The sequence below is a fragment of the Zootoca vivipara genome, chromosome 8 (genome assembly GCF_965207765.1).
Source record: "Zootoca vivipara chromosome 8, rZooViv2.hap1.1, whole genome shotgun sequence".
Classification (NCBI taxonomy): Eukaryota; Metazoa; Chordata; class Lepidosauria; order Squamata; family Lacertidae; genus Zootoca; species Zootoca vivipara.
The window spans coordinates 51,808,152-51,823,865 of NC_142591.1; the positions used below are offsets into that span (position 1 = coordinate 51,808,152).

A 15,714-nucleotide genomic window follows, 5' to 3' on the forward strand; every position below is an offset into this window, starting at 1 on the left:
TTTATGTTTGTAGATCAGTGCACACTGACCAACACACAGTCTTTGCAGTAAGGCTCTGTTCCAATGGCATGAGTAGTCACTACGACCAGTAGATTCTTATCTGCTGCAGGCTTCATCCACCTTCACAGCCGTTGTAACATACCCCTTGTTATCATCCGCCTGTTCTGCTGTTGAGGACTTCTTGGATCATTCTTTGTCTAGCTCCTTCCCTTTGACCTTACCGCCTTGGGTGACCCTGCTGGGAGTACAAGATTCCTGACAGCTTTGCTCACAAAGGTCATAGGAACGTGCAAGCCCACTCACTGCGACAAGCAAGTGAGGACATATTATAGGGGCCGTGGCTCTCATCTCCAAAAAGTTTTCCCACCCCTGCTATAGAGTTGGTTCTTATGGGGAGGCAGCAGTGCAGGGGCATGTACTTAGAGGAAGAACAGAATTGGAGGTGCCTCTGCTCTTAACAACAACAACAACAACAACAACAACAACAACAACAACAACAACACAACACCCTGAATATATATCTTGGTTGTATTGTGTTTATTTTGTAGGTATGTCCTTAATAGAAAGAGAACTGGAAGTTTGCTTTTATTGAAATTCAATAGCAGACATCTATGCTAAGTTGGGTGATGGAAGTTATGGAGGGATACCAAATTTGGCAATAAAACGTTAAACATGGACCTGCAGAAAATCTTGCTGTGTGCAGTACTCTTGTTCAGTGTGCCAGCCAGCCATGTCTTCTTTCAGGGCACTCCCTTCCACCACAATCATCCCTTTTCTTTTCAGTTTTCTCATGCCCAATTTATACTCACCATATTGTGGTGACTGAGTATGCTTGGTCATCATTGAGCTGTTTGGTAGATGCACAGTTGCTCCCTTAGAATATTTTCCTAAATGGTGGTTTGTACAGGCAATCTGCGCTTTGTGCACATTCAAAGAATGCGCAACCATGCACACACGGGCCGTTTTTGGACCCGGAAGAGGGTGGAGTGGTGTAGGGTTGTAATGGACTTATGCACTTTCCACCGACTTGGGCAATAACCTGGAACACAGCCCTCATGCAAATTGGGGCTTGCCTAAACTTCTGAAATGGGGCTCCCTGAAGCATGCTGATGTCTTGCTCAATACCTCTATTTTGCCTTCCTAGTCTTCCTAACTTGGTACCTGAATCTGTTGTTGTATTTCCTGTATATTTTAGCCCCTACTCTAACACTGAAACTCATCTTCAGCTTTCTCCTAAAATGCCATTGATTCTACATGCAAACAATCAATCGATCAATGCAATTATCAATGAAAGGAACAGCTAAGTAAACTACAGTTCTTGAACAGACACTGCCTAAGCTGTACTAATCCATAATGCCCATATCCCATTTGTTTTCCTTTATTTCATAGTTGCCACTGTTGCCAAACATAGTTGCCAAACTTTTATATCCATGTGGCGCTGTGGTTAAACCACTGAGCCTAGGGCGTGCTGATCAGAAGGTCGGCGGTTCGAATCCCTGTGACGGGGTGAGCTCCCGTTGCTCGGTCCCAGCTCCTGCCAACCTAGCAGTTCGAAAGCACGTCAAAATGCAAGTAGATAAATAGGAACCGCTACAGCGGGAAGGTAAACGGCGTTTCCGTGTGCTGCTCTGGCTTGCCAGAAGTGGCTTTGTCATGCTGGCCACATGACCTGGAAGCTATACGCCGGCTCCCTCAGCCAATAATGCGAGATGAGTGCGCAACCCCAGAGTCGGTCACGACTGGACCTAATGGTCAGGGGTCCCTTTACCTTTACCTTTTTTATCACATATGTAGGGACCCAGGTGGCACTGTGAGTCTAGGGCTTGCTGATCAGAAGGTCGGCGGTTCGAATCCCTGCAATGGGGTGAGCTCCCGTTGCTCGGTCCCAGCTCCTGCCCACCTACAGTTCAAAAGCACATCAAAGTGCAAGTAGATAAATAGGTACTGCTCCGGCGGGAAGGTAAACAGCATTTCCGTGCACTGCTCTGTTTTCACCAGAAGCAGCTTAGTCATGCTGGCCCCATGACCCAGAAAAAGACAAGCGTCGGCTCCCTCGGCCAGTAAAGCGAGATGAGTGCTGCAACCCCATAGTTGTTCGCGACTGGACTTAACTGTCAGGGGTCCTTTACCTTTACCTTTTAGCTGAGTCCATAGGCAGCTTGCAAGAAATCTAGGTGCAGATTAACAGGGCAAAGCACAGCTGGAAACTGGCTCACTGCCCAGAATCTGCTTCTAACCTTTCCAAAGACCTCTCTCTCTCCCCAACCCCCCTTGCATGAGCCATGGTGTCTATTTGGGAAGATACCTGATGTTTTCTTCTTAAGAGTTAAATGACCAATTTCCTCAGAACACTCTTCACTTTGACTTTTCTGGCATCCAGCACGTCACACTTCACAAATGCTAGCATAGAAGCCATTCTTCCCCACTGATATGTTCCCCAACACAGAGGAGGAAAAAAGCCCACAGTTTGCCACTTTTGCTTCCGTTGTATGTATAATTCACACTAATATTACTCAGCATTCTACCTTAGATGTAAGATTGGATTTTAAATACAAAACCAGACTGCTAAGTTTGAGTCCAGCACCAGCCTGTAGGATCACAGGGTAGCCACGATGGCTATGTTGCAGCTCCACTGTCAGAGGCAGGATGCTTCTGAGTACCACTTGCTGGGGATTACAGGTGACAGGGTCGTGTTGCACTCATGTCTTCCTCCAGGTTTCCCACAGGCATCTGGTTGGCCACTGTGAGAACAGGATGCTTCACTAGATGGGCCATTGGCCTGATCCAGCTGGCTCTTCTTACGTTCTTATTTAACCGATTGCTTTTCAACCAGGGTCACTGGAGCCTCATTTTCAGAGAGATAACCTCTCCACCACCACCTTTGCCTACATCCAGTGCAACTGTACCATAGAAAATAACATTTTGTACCTGCTTCATTTTTTCTGTTTCACAGCTCCTAAGGCAGTGGAAAATTTGCCTTTCATCTTGCTAGATTAAAACCAAAATAAAAACCCTAAGATGCACAAGAAGTACAATAACTTCCGCTGCTGCAGTGAGATTACTTATAGCTCAGAACTGGAAAGGGGAGAATGTACCTACAATCCAAGAGTGGCAGGTCAAATTAGTAGAATTTATGAGTTTGGCAAGAATGACAGCGGCAATTAGGAATATACCAAAGCAAAGATCAAAAGCTGAATGGAAATATGTTGAAGATTATTTAAAAAAAGAAGGTATAAAAATGGAGTTAGTGATTTGTTTTCATTAAGATGACACATGAAAATATGTATGTATGAAAAGGTGAATTAATTAGTTGTATATTCCAATTTAGAAGAGGTAAAGCAAATTGTTGGACAAGAAAAATCCTAAACAATGGTTCTTGAACTCTCATCTCTTAAGATTTCTGGTATTCACCACAGGACAGTCATTAAATCTCAGCCAGCCTTTCTTTATTTGATACCGCATACACAATATACATTTAAAGGTCTCTTAAAGCACACCCTGACCAAGAATCCTGGGAGCTGTAGCTTTTACCCCGCCATCGAACTACATTTGCCAGCACCTTTTACAAACTACAGTTCCCAGGCTTCTTGTGGGTGGAGAAATATGCTCTGAATGTATGTTGTGCCCAGACTGATTCTCTCCCACATCCAGTACTACAACTGCTTGTTTTATGGGCTTTTTAAAATATCCAAAATCTGCCATTTTTTTCCTTGTCAGGCCTGAGGAAAAGGGCAAGGAAGAAAACAGTTGCAAAGTAGTAAGCTAGTTTCTAAGCACACATTTTATATGTAGCACTAGGTTTTTATTTGCTCTGTTCGTATTTGCTAGTACCGTAATGTTGAAACGGTCTGTGGACACACTCCATTTTTCTCTTTATCCAGTGTGCTCCCATAGATGGTTTGGAAAGCCATGTACACAAGAGGTTAACCACAATCTACACCTATCCTGTGATTTCTTTAAAAATACTGCATTTTGATCCATTTCCCCCACAAACCTGCTTTGATCCAAATTGAGAAAAAGAATGACCTAGCTGTGTTTTAAGCCAGTAATGTGCACACTGCTTTAGATTGCAACAAGAGTAATCATGTTTTTTTCCAGGGTGCTTTGAAAACTAGTATAGTAGCCCTAAGATAAAAGGCTAATAGCAGAACACAAAGGGATCGCTTGAATAGAGAGTTCCAAAGAGTTTCCATTATTAATGATGTATAAGAGAGGGGAAGGATGGAAGCCAATAAATAGTAACCTTTACAGTGCCGTTATTGCAGAGAAGGCTGTTTTTAAGTAGCAGTCAAAAGGTGAGATAGGGTATAGTGCTATAATGTTTTATGAATCACTATCCAGAAAACAAGATGATGGTTCAGCTGGGTATTCTGAACTCTTAACTGATTTGTTAACATTAGAGACTATATAAAGGCAGATTTTGAAGTGCATATTTTAGCTCTACTTTCTAGAGATAGTCAATTCAACATCTACGTGCCATTGAAGAGATCTTTTTTTAATGGCCAGCATGTGTGCAACACAACAATTGTCTGATTTAAGTTTGTTTTCTAAAATTAAGTTCTGAGTCCTGTGTCTCCTTGAAATAAACAAATCTCCCTTTCCACAAGACACAGCTAAAGGATAAAATTTGGCACAGTGTTGCTTAAAAACTTACAACACCCCTTTGAAGGACACTTACACCTAGTGAGAAACTATTAAGTCTATTCATAATCCAGATGCAAGGCTTTTTGTGTTTGACAACCTTTTAAAGAGAATAATTTGCATCTGAGAGCATAAGAGTTACACGTGTGCCAGGTTTTAACCCATTTTTCTTACATGCTACTGAATTTACATTTTAGAAACTGAATTTAGATCCTCATTTACTGAAATAACACTGCAGACCTGCAGTATAAAGAGAAAAAGAGAGATGCAAGGCATGCCATATCACAGCTAAAATGTTTATGGTGTCAGTGTATCAGGACAGTGATTGTCAATTGCAGCAACTTCCAGGAATTGATTAGCACCTTGCGCAAGAAACTTAGGATTCACTACGGATTTGGTAAAGGCAAAGGGACCCCTGACCGTTAGGTCCAGTCGCGGACGACTCTGGGGTTGCGCCGCTCATCTCGCGTTATTGGCCGAGAGAGCCTGCGTACAGCTTCTGGGTCATGTGGCCAGCATGACTAAGCCGCTTCTGGCAAACGAGAGCAGCACACGTAAATGCCGTTTACCTTCCTGCCGGAGTGGTACCTATTTATCTATTTGCACTTTGATGTCCTTTCGAACTGCTAGGTTTGCAGGAGCTGGGACTAAGCAACGGGAGCTCACCCCGTTGCGGGGATTCGAACCGTCGACCTTCTGATCGGCAAGCCCTAGGCTCTGTGGTTTAGACCACAGCACCACCTGCGTCCTGCAGATTTAGTATGGAGTCACAAAAGCAATAAAAAGGGCAAGAATATAGTAACAGAATCAGGACATTCCTCGGTGTTTTATTTCTAGTACTGTATCTGCTGATTATATGGAACTATAAAGAACAACAAACTTTGAGTCAAGGGTGGGGGGAATCTAACTTAAAATATGGAACTAACTGGTTTTGTGAAGGGAACATCTATTGTGAGAGCGGAGCTTGAGCTTTGATCGATAAATGGCATCCAGTTAGTCCTGCCATTGTGCTGTAAATAAATGCAACAACAGTTTACTTGCTCTGTTATTCTTCCTTTTCCCTTCCACCACCACCTCAGACTTTTTGGGGATATGTGTCTGACAGGGTACTATAGGGAAGACAAGGTGCTATAGGGAATAGGGAGAAAGAAATTTCCCTCTCTTTCACAAATGGATACCTTGCATCAATGGAGGGGGCAATGAAGGTAGAATAGCAGCCAGAGTTTGTATGGCTGGAAATTTTGCTTACCACACTCTATAAACATCCTGGGTTTGCAGAATTGCATATACTTTCTGGTTGCATAATTTGCTGGCTTATTTGTAGCCTTAGTGTTCCATAGTTTGCTTGGTAATGCCTATTAAAGAATTCATTCCATATTCTTAGTGTCAGTAAATGATGTATAATTCTGTCTTTATTGTTGTGTTTATTTCAGTAGTTACTGAGGAAGTTATTTCAGCAGTTTCTGACAAACCTTTCCTGCTCTATAAAGCTTTAAAGAACTTTTATTGAGTTGGATACTAATAAGTAGATTAAGAGATCTTAAGAATTAATAATATATGTGAATTAAAAGGTAAAGGGACCCCTGACCATTAGGTCCAGTCGTGACCGACTCTGGGGTTGCGCGCTCATCTCGCATTATTGGCCGAGGGAGCCGGCGTATAGCTTCCAGGTCATGTGGCCAGCATGACAAAGCCGCTTCTGGCAAACCAGAGCAGCACATGGAAACGCCGTTTACCTTCCCGCTGTAGCGGTTCCTATGTATCTACTTGCATTTTGACGTGCTTTCGAACTGCTAGGTTGGCAGGAGCTGGGACCAAGCAACGGGAGCTCACCCCGTCACAGGGATTCGAACCGCTGACCTTCTGATCAGCAAGCCCTAGGCTCAGTGGTTTAACCACAGCGCCACCTGGGTCCCCTATATGTGAATTACTGGGGTCATTATTTCATAGTAAGAAATAATAATAAATATTTTTATACACATGTAACATCTCTGAAAAAGAAAGAAGATAATGTTCTGTTTGGAGTGCATTAATAAAATGTTACCAAATTGTGTTTTTATTTAATGCCCGTGCTGGTAACATAATTTGCTTATTAAAAGGAAGACATATAAAAAAAGCTTTTGGATCCCCCACTCAGTCCCAGTGCAGGGGCGTGGGGGGGCAGTTTCACACCCCTGGTACAGAGCTACCCTCTATTCATTTGATTTATGTCCACTTCAAAATGAGATGTTTTCATACAAGCTGCCATATTGGATTAAACTATTTTTCTGTCTAACTCATTATTTTGCCTGCTGACTGTGAGCAGTCAGGTGCTATTGTGTGATTCTCGTGCAAGGCATGATGGTCATATCTTGGTCTGTTGCTCCCCAGCATTAGATGATCACAGGTATAGGTATAGGAATGGTGCTTCATGGCTTGTAGGCACTAAGTACCCTCTGATGATAGATTAATTTGCTTGCAATTCAATTAGGTCATTACGGTTTTCATCCTGCATTACCAGCCATCCAATTCATCTTTTACTACCAATAAGTCGCAGCTGTGTTGATGGCAAATACATTCATTCATTCCCCTTTTGTTGCTGGTGCATCTACTTGAAGAAATACCGTAACATCAGCAGTAGTAACTATAGCAGAGGAAAGGCAATAAGCAGTTGAAGGGAAAGGGTATTAGGTAAAGAAGTAGTGAGTGAGCAAGAGTAACAACAATAGGGTGGAAGGACTGGGGCGTGAGTAGGCATAGCAAGTAGAGGAGACAGAAGGCAAGTTCCCTCCTTTGAGAGGTAAGGTTTGCAAGACTGATTTATTTTTGTAACTGATTTTGGCATGTGATCATAGGAGATCAAAAGGGTTCTGTACACTGAAACACATTGCTTCTCTCAAAGAATTCTGGGCACTCTAGTTTACCCCTCACAGTGTTACAATTCCATCACTCCATAACAAACTGCAGCACCCAGGATTCTTTAAGAAGAAAATTGTGCTCTGAATGTGCTTTAAAGGTATAACGAGTACAGAGCCAATGATGAAGTGACCCTAAGATCAGAAGGAGATGTTTGTCTTAGACATTTGTAGCATTTGTCTTAAACATTCCAGAGGGGGAGCCATGATAGTCTGTTGCAGCAGCAGCAACAACAAAATGTGTTAGTCTTTTAAAGGTGCCACAGAACTCCTCATTGTTTAAACATTCACAGCAGAGACAAACATTAAGAGAGAAGGGAGCTATTGCTGTTTTTAACTCTGCATAAACTGTTCAGTATAAAATGCATGAATTAAGATCATCTAGGCAAAACGCCAACAGCTGCAGTACTGGTTTTCTTTTGTGACAATAGATATAGCAGGAGGGTTTATTAAATTTTCCCTCCCTGTTGGTCCTTTTCATTCAGCCTCTGTCAAATGACAGGCAGAAATATAGGGACAGCCTTGAAAATTCAAGAGACCATATAAAATGTCTAAGCAAGAATATGATTTACCGTATAAGGCTGCAGCTTTGTTGCTGTAACTTATTTTTGAAAAAACAACAACCTTTGAACCCCAGGCTTAGATTACAAATAACTAACATCTTCAAAAGATGCATAAATATACCTACATAAAAGTGCATTAATCCCAGTTTGTTAATCCCATATTAATAAGGTGCATGCCATTAGTCGAAAGTATGATGGAATGTTTTAGCTTGAACAGTCCACAGCTGTAGCTCAGCCAACAAATTAAGGGGTGTGGAGAGAGATCTCTGTTGCTATAGCTGTGATATCATACACTGTTACTAACATGTGGTTGGTTATTTTGCGTTTCAGATCACTGCTTGTAGTGGAGCACAAAGGAACCGCAGAGACTTCCACGTCCTTCATTGAGAAGAAAGAAGCCAGCAGAGCAGGATTAATACAGGCTTGTTTCTGGTGGTCTTCTTGTACAAAGGCTGCCTTCCAGGGTGGGGGAAGAAGGAAGAAAGAAACACCGTGCTTATTTAATGAGCTGTGAAATGAAGCGCTGCTTCTGCTGCTGCTGCTAACCTCCCAATTCCTAGATTCATCTGCTATTCATTGTGCTTAATATACATGTTTCTGCACTGTGCATTTAGAAGATCCCAGAAAGGAATTCAAAACGGCTGCCGGGGAAAGACCACCAAACATGCCTACAGAAACACTACAGACAGGTAGCATGGTGAAGCCTGTCAGCCCCGCCATCACTTTCACTTCAGCCGTTCCACTCCGCATTCTAAACAAAGGACCTGACTATTTTCGCAGGCAAGCAGAGCCTAACCCAAAAAGACTTAGTGCCGTGGAGAGGCTGGAAGCTGACAAGGCAAAATACGTAAAGAGCCAAGAGGTCATCAACGCCAAACAAGAGCCTGTGAAACCAGCAGTGCTTCCCAAGCCGCCAGTGTGTCCCGCAGCCAAGCGGGCTTTGGGCAGCCCTACCTTGAAAGTGTTTAGCAACAATGCAAAGACTGAGAGTGGCGTCCAAAGGGAGAATCTGAAGCTAGAGATTTTGAAAAACATAATCAATAGCTCAGAGGGCTCTAGTTCAGGTTCGGGTCACAAATATAGCTCACGAAACTGGCCTCCCCACAAATCCGATTCAGGAGACCTTAACCGGCATTCATTTGCAGAATCCTTAAAGGTTTACCCCACTCAAGGCCGTAGCAGTCCTCAAGAAACCAACTCCAATGTGGGTAGAAGGCTATTGGGACAGTCGGCAGAGTCATTCTTGCACGTTTCCCACAGCTCATCAGACATTAGGAAAGTATCTAGTGGCAAAACCTTAAAAGCAATACCGTGCAGTAGTTCAGCTCCACCTCTCCCTCCCAAACCCAAAATTGCTGCCATCACCACGCTGAAATCGCCAGAGATGGACACAGTAGAATCCAGTTGTGGAGTCAGTAGACGACCTTCTCTACAGCGATCGAAGTCAGACTTAAGTGACAGATACTTTCGAGTTGATGCAGATGTTGAAAGATTCTTCAACTACTGTGGACTGGATCCTGAAGAACTTGAAAATCTTGGGATGGAAAATTTTGCAAGGGCTAACTCTGATATTATCTCTCTCAATTTTCGCAGTGCAAGTATGATCAGTTCAGACTGTGAACAGTCTCAGGACAGCAACAGTGACCTTAGAAACGATGATAGTGCCAATGACCGCGTGCCATATGGCATTTCTGCAATCGAAAGAAATGCCAGAATCATCAAGTGGTTATACAGCATCAAGCAAGCTAGAGAGTCACAGAAAGTGTCCCATGTGTGAGTTGGATCCGCAGGGGGGGCAAAGAGGGACTGTATCTTTGTGAATATTGTGAAGGGTTGTGAAGTCTACTTGAAGTCTTAATACACTTCTCAGATCTCTTTTTGTGTTGCTTGTTGTGCAATGTTTTCAAGTTGCATGCCTGTCAACATGTGAACTGACCTGGCTTCCACTTGAACAATAACTAGCTACAGAGCCTGGCTAAGCATACACGCATTATCTGCCAAAAGTTTAAGACCAGAATCTAAATAGGGCTTTGTTTATGAACAAATTGTTTACATTAAATGGTTATATGGCTTCTTTTTTCTAGATCTGTAGGTCCCTTGTGGTTGTTTTGGGGTTTTGTTTTGTACATTTTTGTGTGTGTCTTGAGCACAGGTATAGTTAAGACACAGGACAGAAATTGCCAACCTAAGATTGTTATAGCACCGTGCATTAGAACGGCATAGTAGTCTGTGGAATGAATGGGTCAGATTACCTGTGATGATGATAATGATAATAATGATAATAATAATAATAATTTTTATTATTTATATCCCGCCCATTTGGCTGGGTTTCTCCAGCCACTCTGAGCAGCTTCCAGCAGATATAAAAACATAATAAAATGTCAAACATTACAAACTTCCCTATACAGGGCTGCCTTCAGATGTCTTCATCTGTGAACAGCAGTAAAAGGCAGTGGTGTAGGGCTGAGTTTGCGAGGAGGGCGGGGGCTAGCCTGTCCATGAACTACGTTGTATAATGGAATTATTTTCCTTTTTTAAAAAAAAAAAAGTTGTTTACCTTTCAAAGAAAGGATACACAGGTTTTCTGTCGTAGTCTTCTAACTGAATCCCCCACTCCACACCCACCCACACACCTGGTTCCCCCCTACACAGCCTTTTTACAAGCAGTGGTCTGGAAAGCTATAAACTATTTTTTTGATGTAGCAAGAATGGTAATGGTTTCACCAATCAGTGGGTATTTTGAAAAGAGACTGGGGAAATGAAAAGGACGGGTGGCATTTTAAAGGAAGTTCCCTTGTCTTAAACTTTTGACAGGAATGGTTAAGTCCTGTTTGCTGATCTTGAATGCCTTTAAACTAGACAAAGCACATCATGATTACAAGCTCCTGCTGCTGACTACTGTTTTTGTAGACCTGTTTGAGCAGTTCATGAACAGAAAATGGAAGTACACAGCCATATCAGCCTCTTACCGAGAAGTTTAAACACACTCAATATAGCTGAACTATATCTGAGAAATTGTGGTTATGTTGTCTTAAATATGTTATATCTTAAGGCTATGGAAGTTTGTTACAGCTCTAGGAAACTGTAGAAACATGACAGTATGTAGCTTCTTCTTTTTTGTATCCTTCTCTTCCTCCTCGCACCGTACGATGTTTAGTGCTGCACGTCAATCTGTTACACTTCTTTTCTTTTGACAATCTTGTGTCTTCCCAATGGTTTAACTGTCATGTCAAAGTGGCAGTTGTGGTGCATAGCGGAGAGTTGAAAGTGCAGTGGTCTGCTTCATTATTATTATTATTATTGTCATCATTATTATTATTATTATTATTCATGCTTTGAAGTACTTTGCAGCACTATCTAATACTTCATCAGCTAATAGGAAACTTTTTCTTGTGTAAATGCTGTAAGACTTTGTACATATTTCAGTTCTTACGAGATCTTTAAAAAAAGTGTTATGCTAATAAATAGCTCTTGGTGCAGCTACTGGTCACGAGTTCTCTGTTTGTACTCATTATGCTAAAGTGAGTACAGGAACAAGAATGAGTGTGAAAGCAACTCCTGGTTAAATGTATAATGCAAACAGTCCCCATCCCCTGCTTCAACCCTTCTACTGCTAGACTAGGCATAATCAGGGTGGCTGTTGCTGTTAAAACTTGTGGTCTTAGCCTTCAACCCCAAGGTTCCCAGGGCAGTTCTGAACTGAATATCCAGAGAAGCATTTCCAGTTATATCTGCCTCCATTCTAGCTGCTATAAGGAAGAATATGAAGAGGTTCTTCTGGAGAAGCTGTTATTGATGCTCTTCACACACACACACACACACACACACACACACACACACACAATGGTAACTTGGGGCAATGCAGTATGGGGCGGTCCAGTATACCTGAAGGAGCGTCTCTGCCCCCATCGTTCTGCCCGGACACTGAGGTCCAGTACCGAGGGCCTTCTGGTGGTTACCTCGTTGCGAGAAGCCAAGTTGCAGGGAACCAGGCAGAGGGCCTTCTTGGTGGTGGCACCTGCCCTGTGGAACGCCCTCCCATCAGATGTCAAATAGAAAAACAGTTACCAGATTTTTAGAAGACATCTGAAGGCAGCCCTGTTTAGGGAGGCTTTTTAATGTTTAATACATTATTTTATTTCATTTTTCTGTTGGAAGCCGCCCAGAGTGGCTAGGGAAACCCAGCCAGATCGGCAGGGTATAAATAATAAATTATTATTATTATTATTATTATTATTATTATTATTATTTTCCTCAAACCCTGTTCCCAGAATGTCTTAACCACTTGACCAGCCCACCCCACGCAGATCATTCACACACACCCCTTCCCTTGCATCCCCTCTGACACGTGAGAGACATTGTCCAATCGATGTTGCAAAAATGGTTAGGGGTAAGATAGCACCTATGCATGAGTTTCAAGGAAACCACACATACTGAAGCTGAGGTGGACTTTGTGGAGCACTTTAATGGCAAGCGAAGCTCCAGAATAAAGTTTCCTGCATCCATTCCTCATAGAATTCTTAATACTTCATTGTAATCAGAAGACTGAAAATGAATACATTGCAAGTGTATCTGAAGCGGTGTGCATGCACACGAAAGCTCATACCAATGACAAACTTAGTTGGTCTCTAAGCTGCTGCTGGAAGGAATTTTTTTTATTTTGTTGCAAATGGTGGATACTACAGTATATGTTCAGGAACTGAGGTAACACATGCCTTTTCAAACTGTCAGAGCATTGCCTGCTGAATATTTAGAAGCTGAGATGCAAATGAGCTTATTTGATGTTGTAGCAGCCAGTTAACCCGATCCCAATAATAATAATAATAATAATAATAATAATATATTATTTATACCCCGCCCATCTGGCCGGGTTCCCCCAGCCACTCTGGGCGGCTTCCAACAAAACAGAAATTCTAAAATACAGAAATCCATCAAACATTAAAATACAGAAATCCATCAAACATTAAAAGCTTCCCTAAACAGGGCTGCCTTGAGATGCCTTCTAAAGGTCTGGTAATTGTTGTTCTCTTTGACCTCTAGTGGGAGGGCATTCCACAGGGTGGGTGCCACTACCGAGAAGGCCCTCTGCCTGGTTCCCTGTAACTTGGCTTCTCGTAGTGAGGGAACCGCCAGAAGGCCCTCGGAGCTGGACCTCAGTGTCCGGGCAGAACGATGGGGGTGGAGACGCTCCTTCAGGTATACCGGACCGAGGCTGTTTAGGGCTTTAAAGGTCAACACCAACACTTTGAATTGTACTCGGAAACGTACTGGGAGCCAATGTAGGTCTTTCAGGACCAGTGTTATGTGGTCTCGGCAGCCGCTCCCAGTCACCAGTCTAGCTGCCGCATTCTGGATTAGTTGTAGTTTCCGGGTCACCTTCAAAGGTAGCCCCACGTAGAGCGCATTGCAGTAGTCCAAGCGAGGGATAACTAGAGCATGCACCACTCTGGAGAGACAGTCAGTGGGCAGGTAGGGACTCAGCCTGCGTACCAGATGGAGCTGATAAACAGCTGCCTTGGACACAGAGTTGACCTGTGCCTCCATGGACAGCTGTGAGTCTAAAATGACTCCCAGGCTGCGCACCTGGTCTTTCAGGGTCACAGTTACCCCATTCAGGACCAGGGAGTCCTCCACACCCGCCCGCCTCCTGTCCCCCACAAACAGTACTTCTGTCTTGTCAGGATTCAATCTCGATCTGTTAGCCGCCATCCATCCTCCAACCGCCTCCAAGCACTCACACAGGACCTTCATCGCCTTCACTGGTTCTGATTTAAAAGAGAGGTAGAGCTGGGTATCATCAGCATACTGATGGACACCCAGCCCAAACCCCCTGATGATCTCTCCCAGAGGCTGCATATAGATGTTAAAAAGCATGGGGGAGAGGACAGAACCCTGAGGCACCCCACAAGTGAGAGCCCAGGGGTCTGAACACTCATCCCCCACCACCACTTTCTGAACACGGCCCAGGACGAAGGAGCGGAGTGCCCCCAGCTCCCAAGCCCTCTAGATGGTCCAGAAGGATGTTATAGTCAATGGTGTCAAAAGCCGCTGAGAGGTCCAGCAGAACAAGGAAACAGCTCTTACCTTTGTCCCTAGCCCGCCGGAGATCATCGACCAGTGCAACCAAGGCAGTTTCAGTCCCATGATGAGGCCTGAATCCTGACTGGAAGGGATCCAAATGGTCTGCTTCTTCCAGGCGTGCCTGGAGTTGTTCAGCAACCACTCGCTCAATCACCTTGCCCAAGAATGGAAGATTTGAGACTTTTTTCAGCAAGTTGTGCTTTGCCATCTACCCTTAATAAAGAAGTCTGGTATTCTGTTCAGTCTGCATTTTCTCCAAACTAATGCATTGCTTATATATCCCCATGTCTGTGAAATAGGGGTGATCCAAGAATAAGACAAATGTATGTAATGTTAGCATTTTAGCCCGGGATTTCCACATTGCCCTGTAAAAGATAGTGTGTATTTACTGATGGCGAATGAAGCAGAAGTTCCCAGGTAAGACTCATTCTGGATAACATGGATCAGTTGTTTGAATTTAAATGGATCATAATATATTTTCAGAGTTGGAAAGCCAAATGCTCCTGCAGTGGTCTGTGCTTTATGTACCCTAGCTACAATAAAACATATAGCTCCTGTTTTGGTCTCTACCCCTAACTCTCCAAAGGAGTTAGCTACAGTGCTTGGATTGTGTACCTGCTTTAGAGACAGCCAATGCTGAACTAAGGTGGGCTTTGTTGGGTGTATTTGGCTCACCTCCAAAGCAAAGCAAATAGTGTCTGAATTAGTCTGAATCAAAGCTGTCCCCTATTGGAAGCATTGAAGCAGGTTCCGAAATGAATTCTTTTTTTCTGCACACTCCTATTAGCAACTATAGTACAGTCATACCTCGGTTTAAGTACGCCTCGGTTTAAGTATTTTCAGTTTAGGTACTCCGCGGACCTGTCTGGAACAGATTAATCCACTTTCCATTACTTTCAGTGGGAAAGTGCGCTTCAGGTTAAGTACAGACTTCTGGAACCAATTGTGTTTGTAAACCGAGGTACCACTGTACAAGCATTTGCTACTTCTTCATTGTTAATACAAATAGGAGTTGCATGTCTGTGTACTCCCATTAGCAGGAATTCAGATTTGTCATAAAGCATTGCACTTTCAAGGGTATGTACGTGTCATTCTCAACTCTGTTTCAAAACTGTGGAACAATGAATTAATAACTTCCTGCATATGCCCAAAAGGGAGAGTCACGGGAAAGTTAAAATGCAGCTGTTCTGCTACTACTGTACTTCATATTTTGCAATTATATTCTAGTAGGAAAATAGGGACAAATGATGATGAAAAGTTTCAAATAGAAATTATGCATTTCAGTTCTTGTGCTAGAGAATGCTGTGTTTGTTTGCAAAAGAAATCTAACATCTGATGATCAAGGGCTTTTGAAGGGCAAACACAGAAGGAATAATGTGTTTGGCAGGAATTCAACAGTCAAAAGACACATTTAGAAAATGCAGCCAATCAGCATTGCTGACTTTCTCTTTCTTTTTTTTTCTGCTGCAGCTTCATCCATCCATGGAGGCTGCACATATTTGATTCAAGTTTCTCTGCTCATTCAGTGAGAAACA

General features: G+C 43.0%; 1 protein-coding gene across 3 annotated transcripts in view; it reads left to right on the plus strand.

The window, feature by feature from the left end:
• The window catches only part of FAM110B (family with sequence similarity 110 member B), a 72,096-nt gene extending 60,519 nt beyond the window's left edge, over window positions 1–11,577 (plus strand). For all 3 annotated transcript variants that reach the window (XM_035126058.3, XM_035126055.3, XM_035126059.3), the window contains one exon: window positions 8,429–11,577. In XM_035126058.3, coding sequence (XP_034981949.1) covers window positions 8,763–9,875 — 1,113 coding nt within the window. In that variant the 5' untranslated portion in view covers window positions 8,429–8,762 and the 3' untranslated portion in view covers window positions 9,876–11,577. The remainder of the gene's footprint in view (window positions 1–8,428) is intronic.
• Window positions 11,578–15,714: the final 4,137 nt, after the last annotated feature.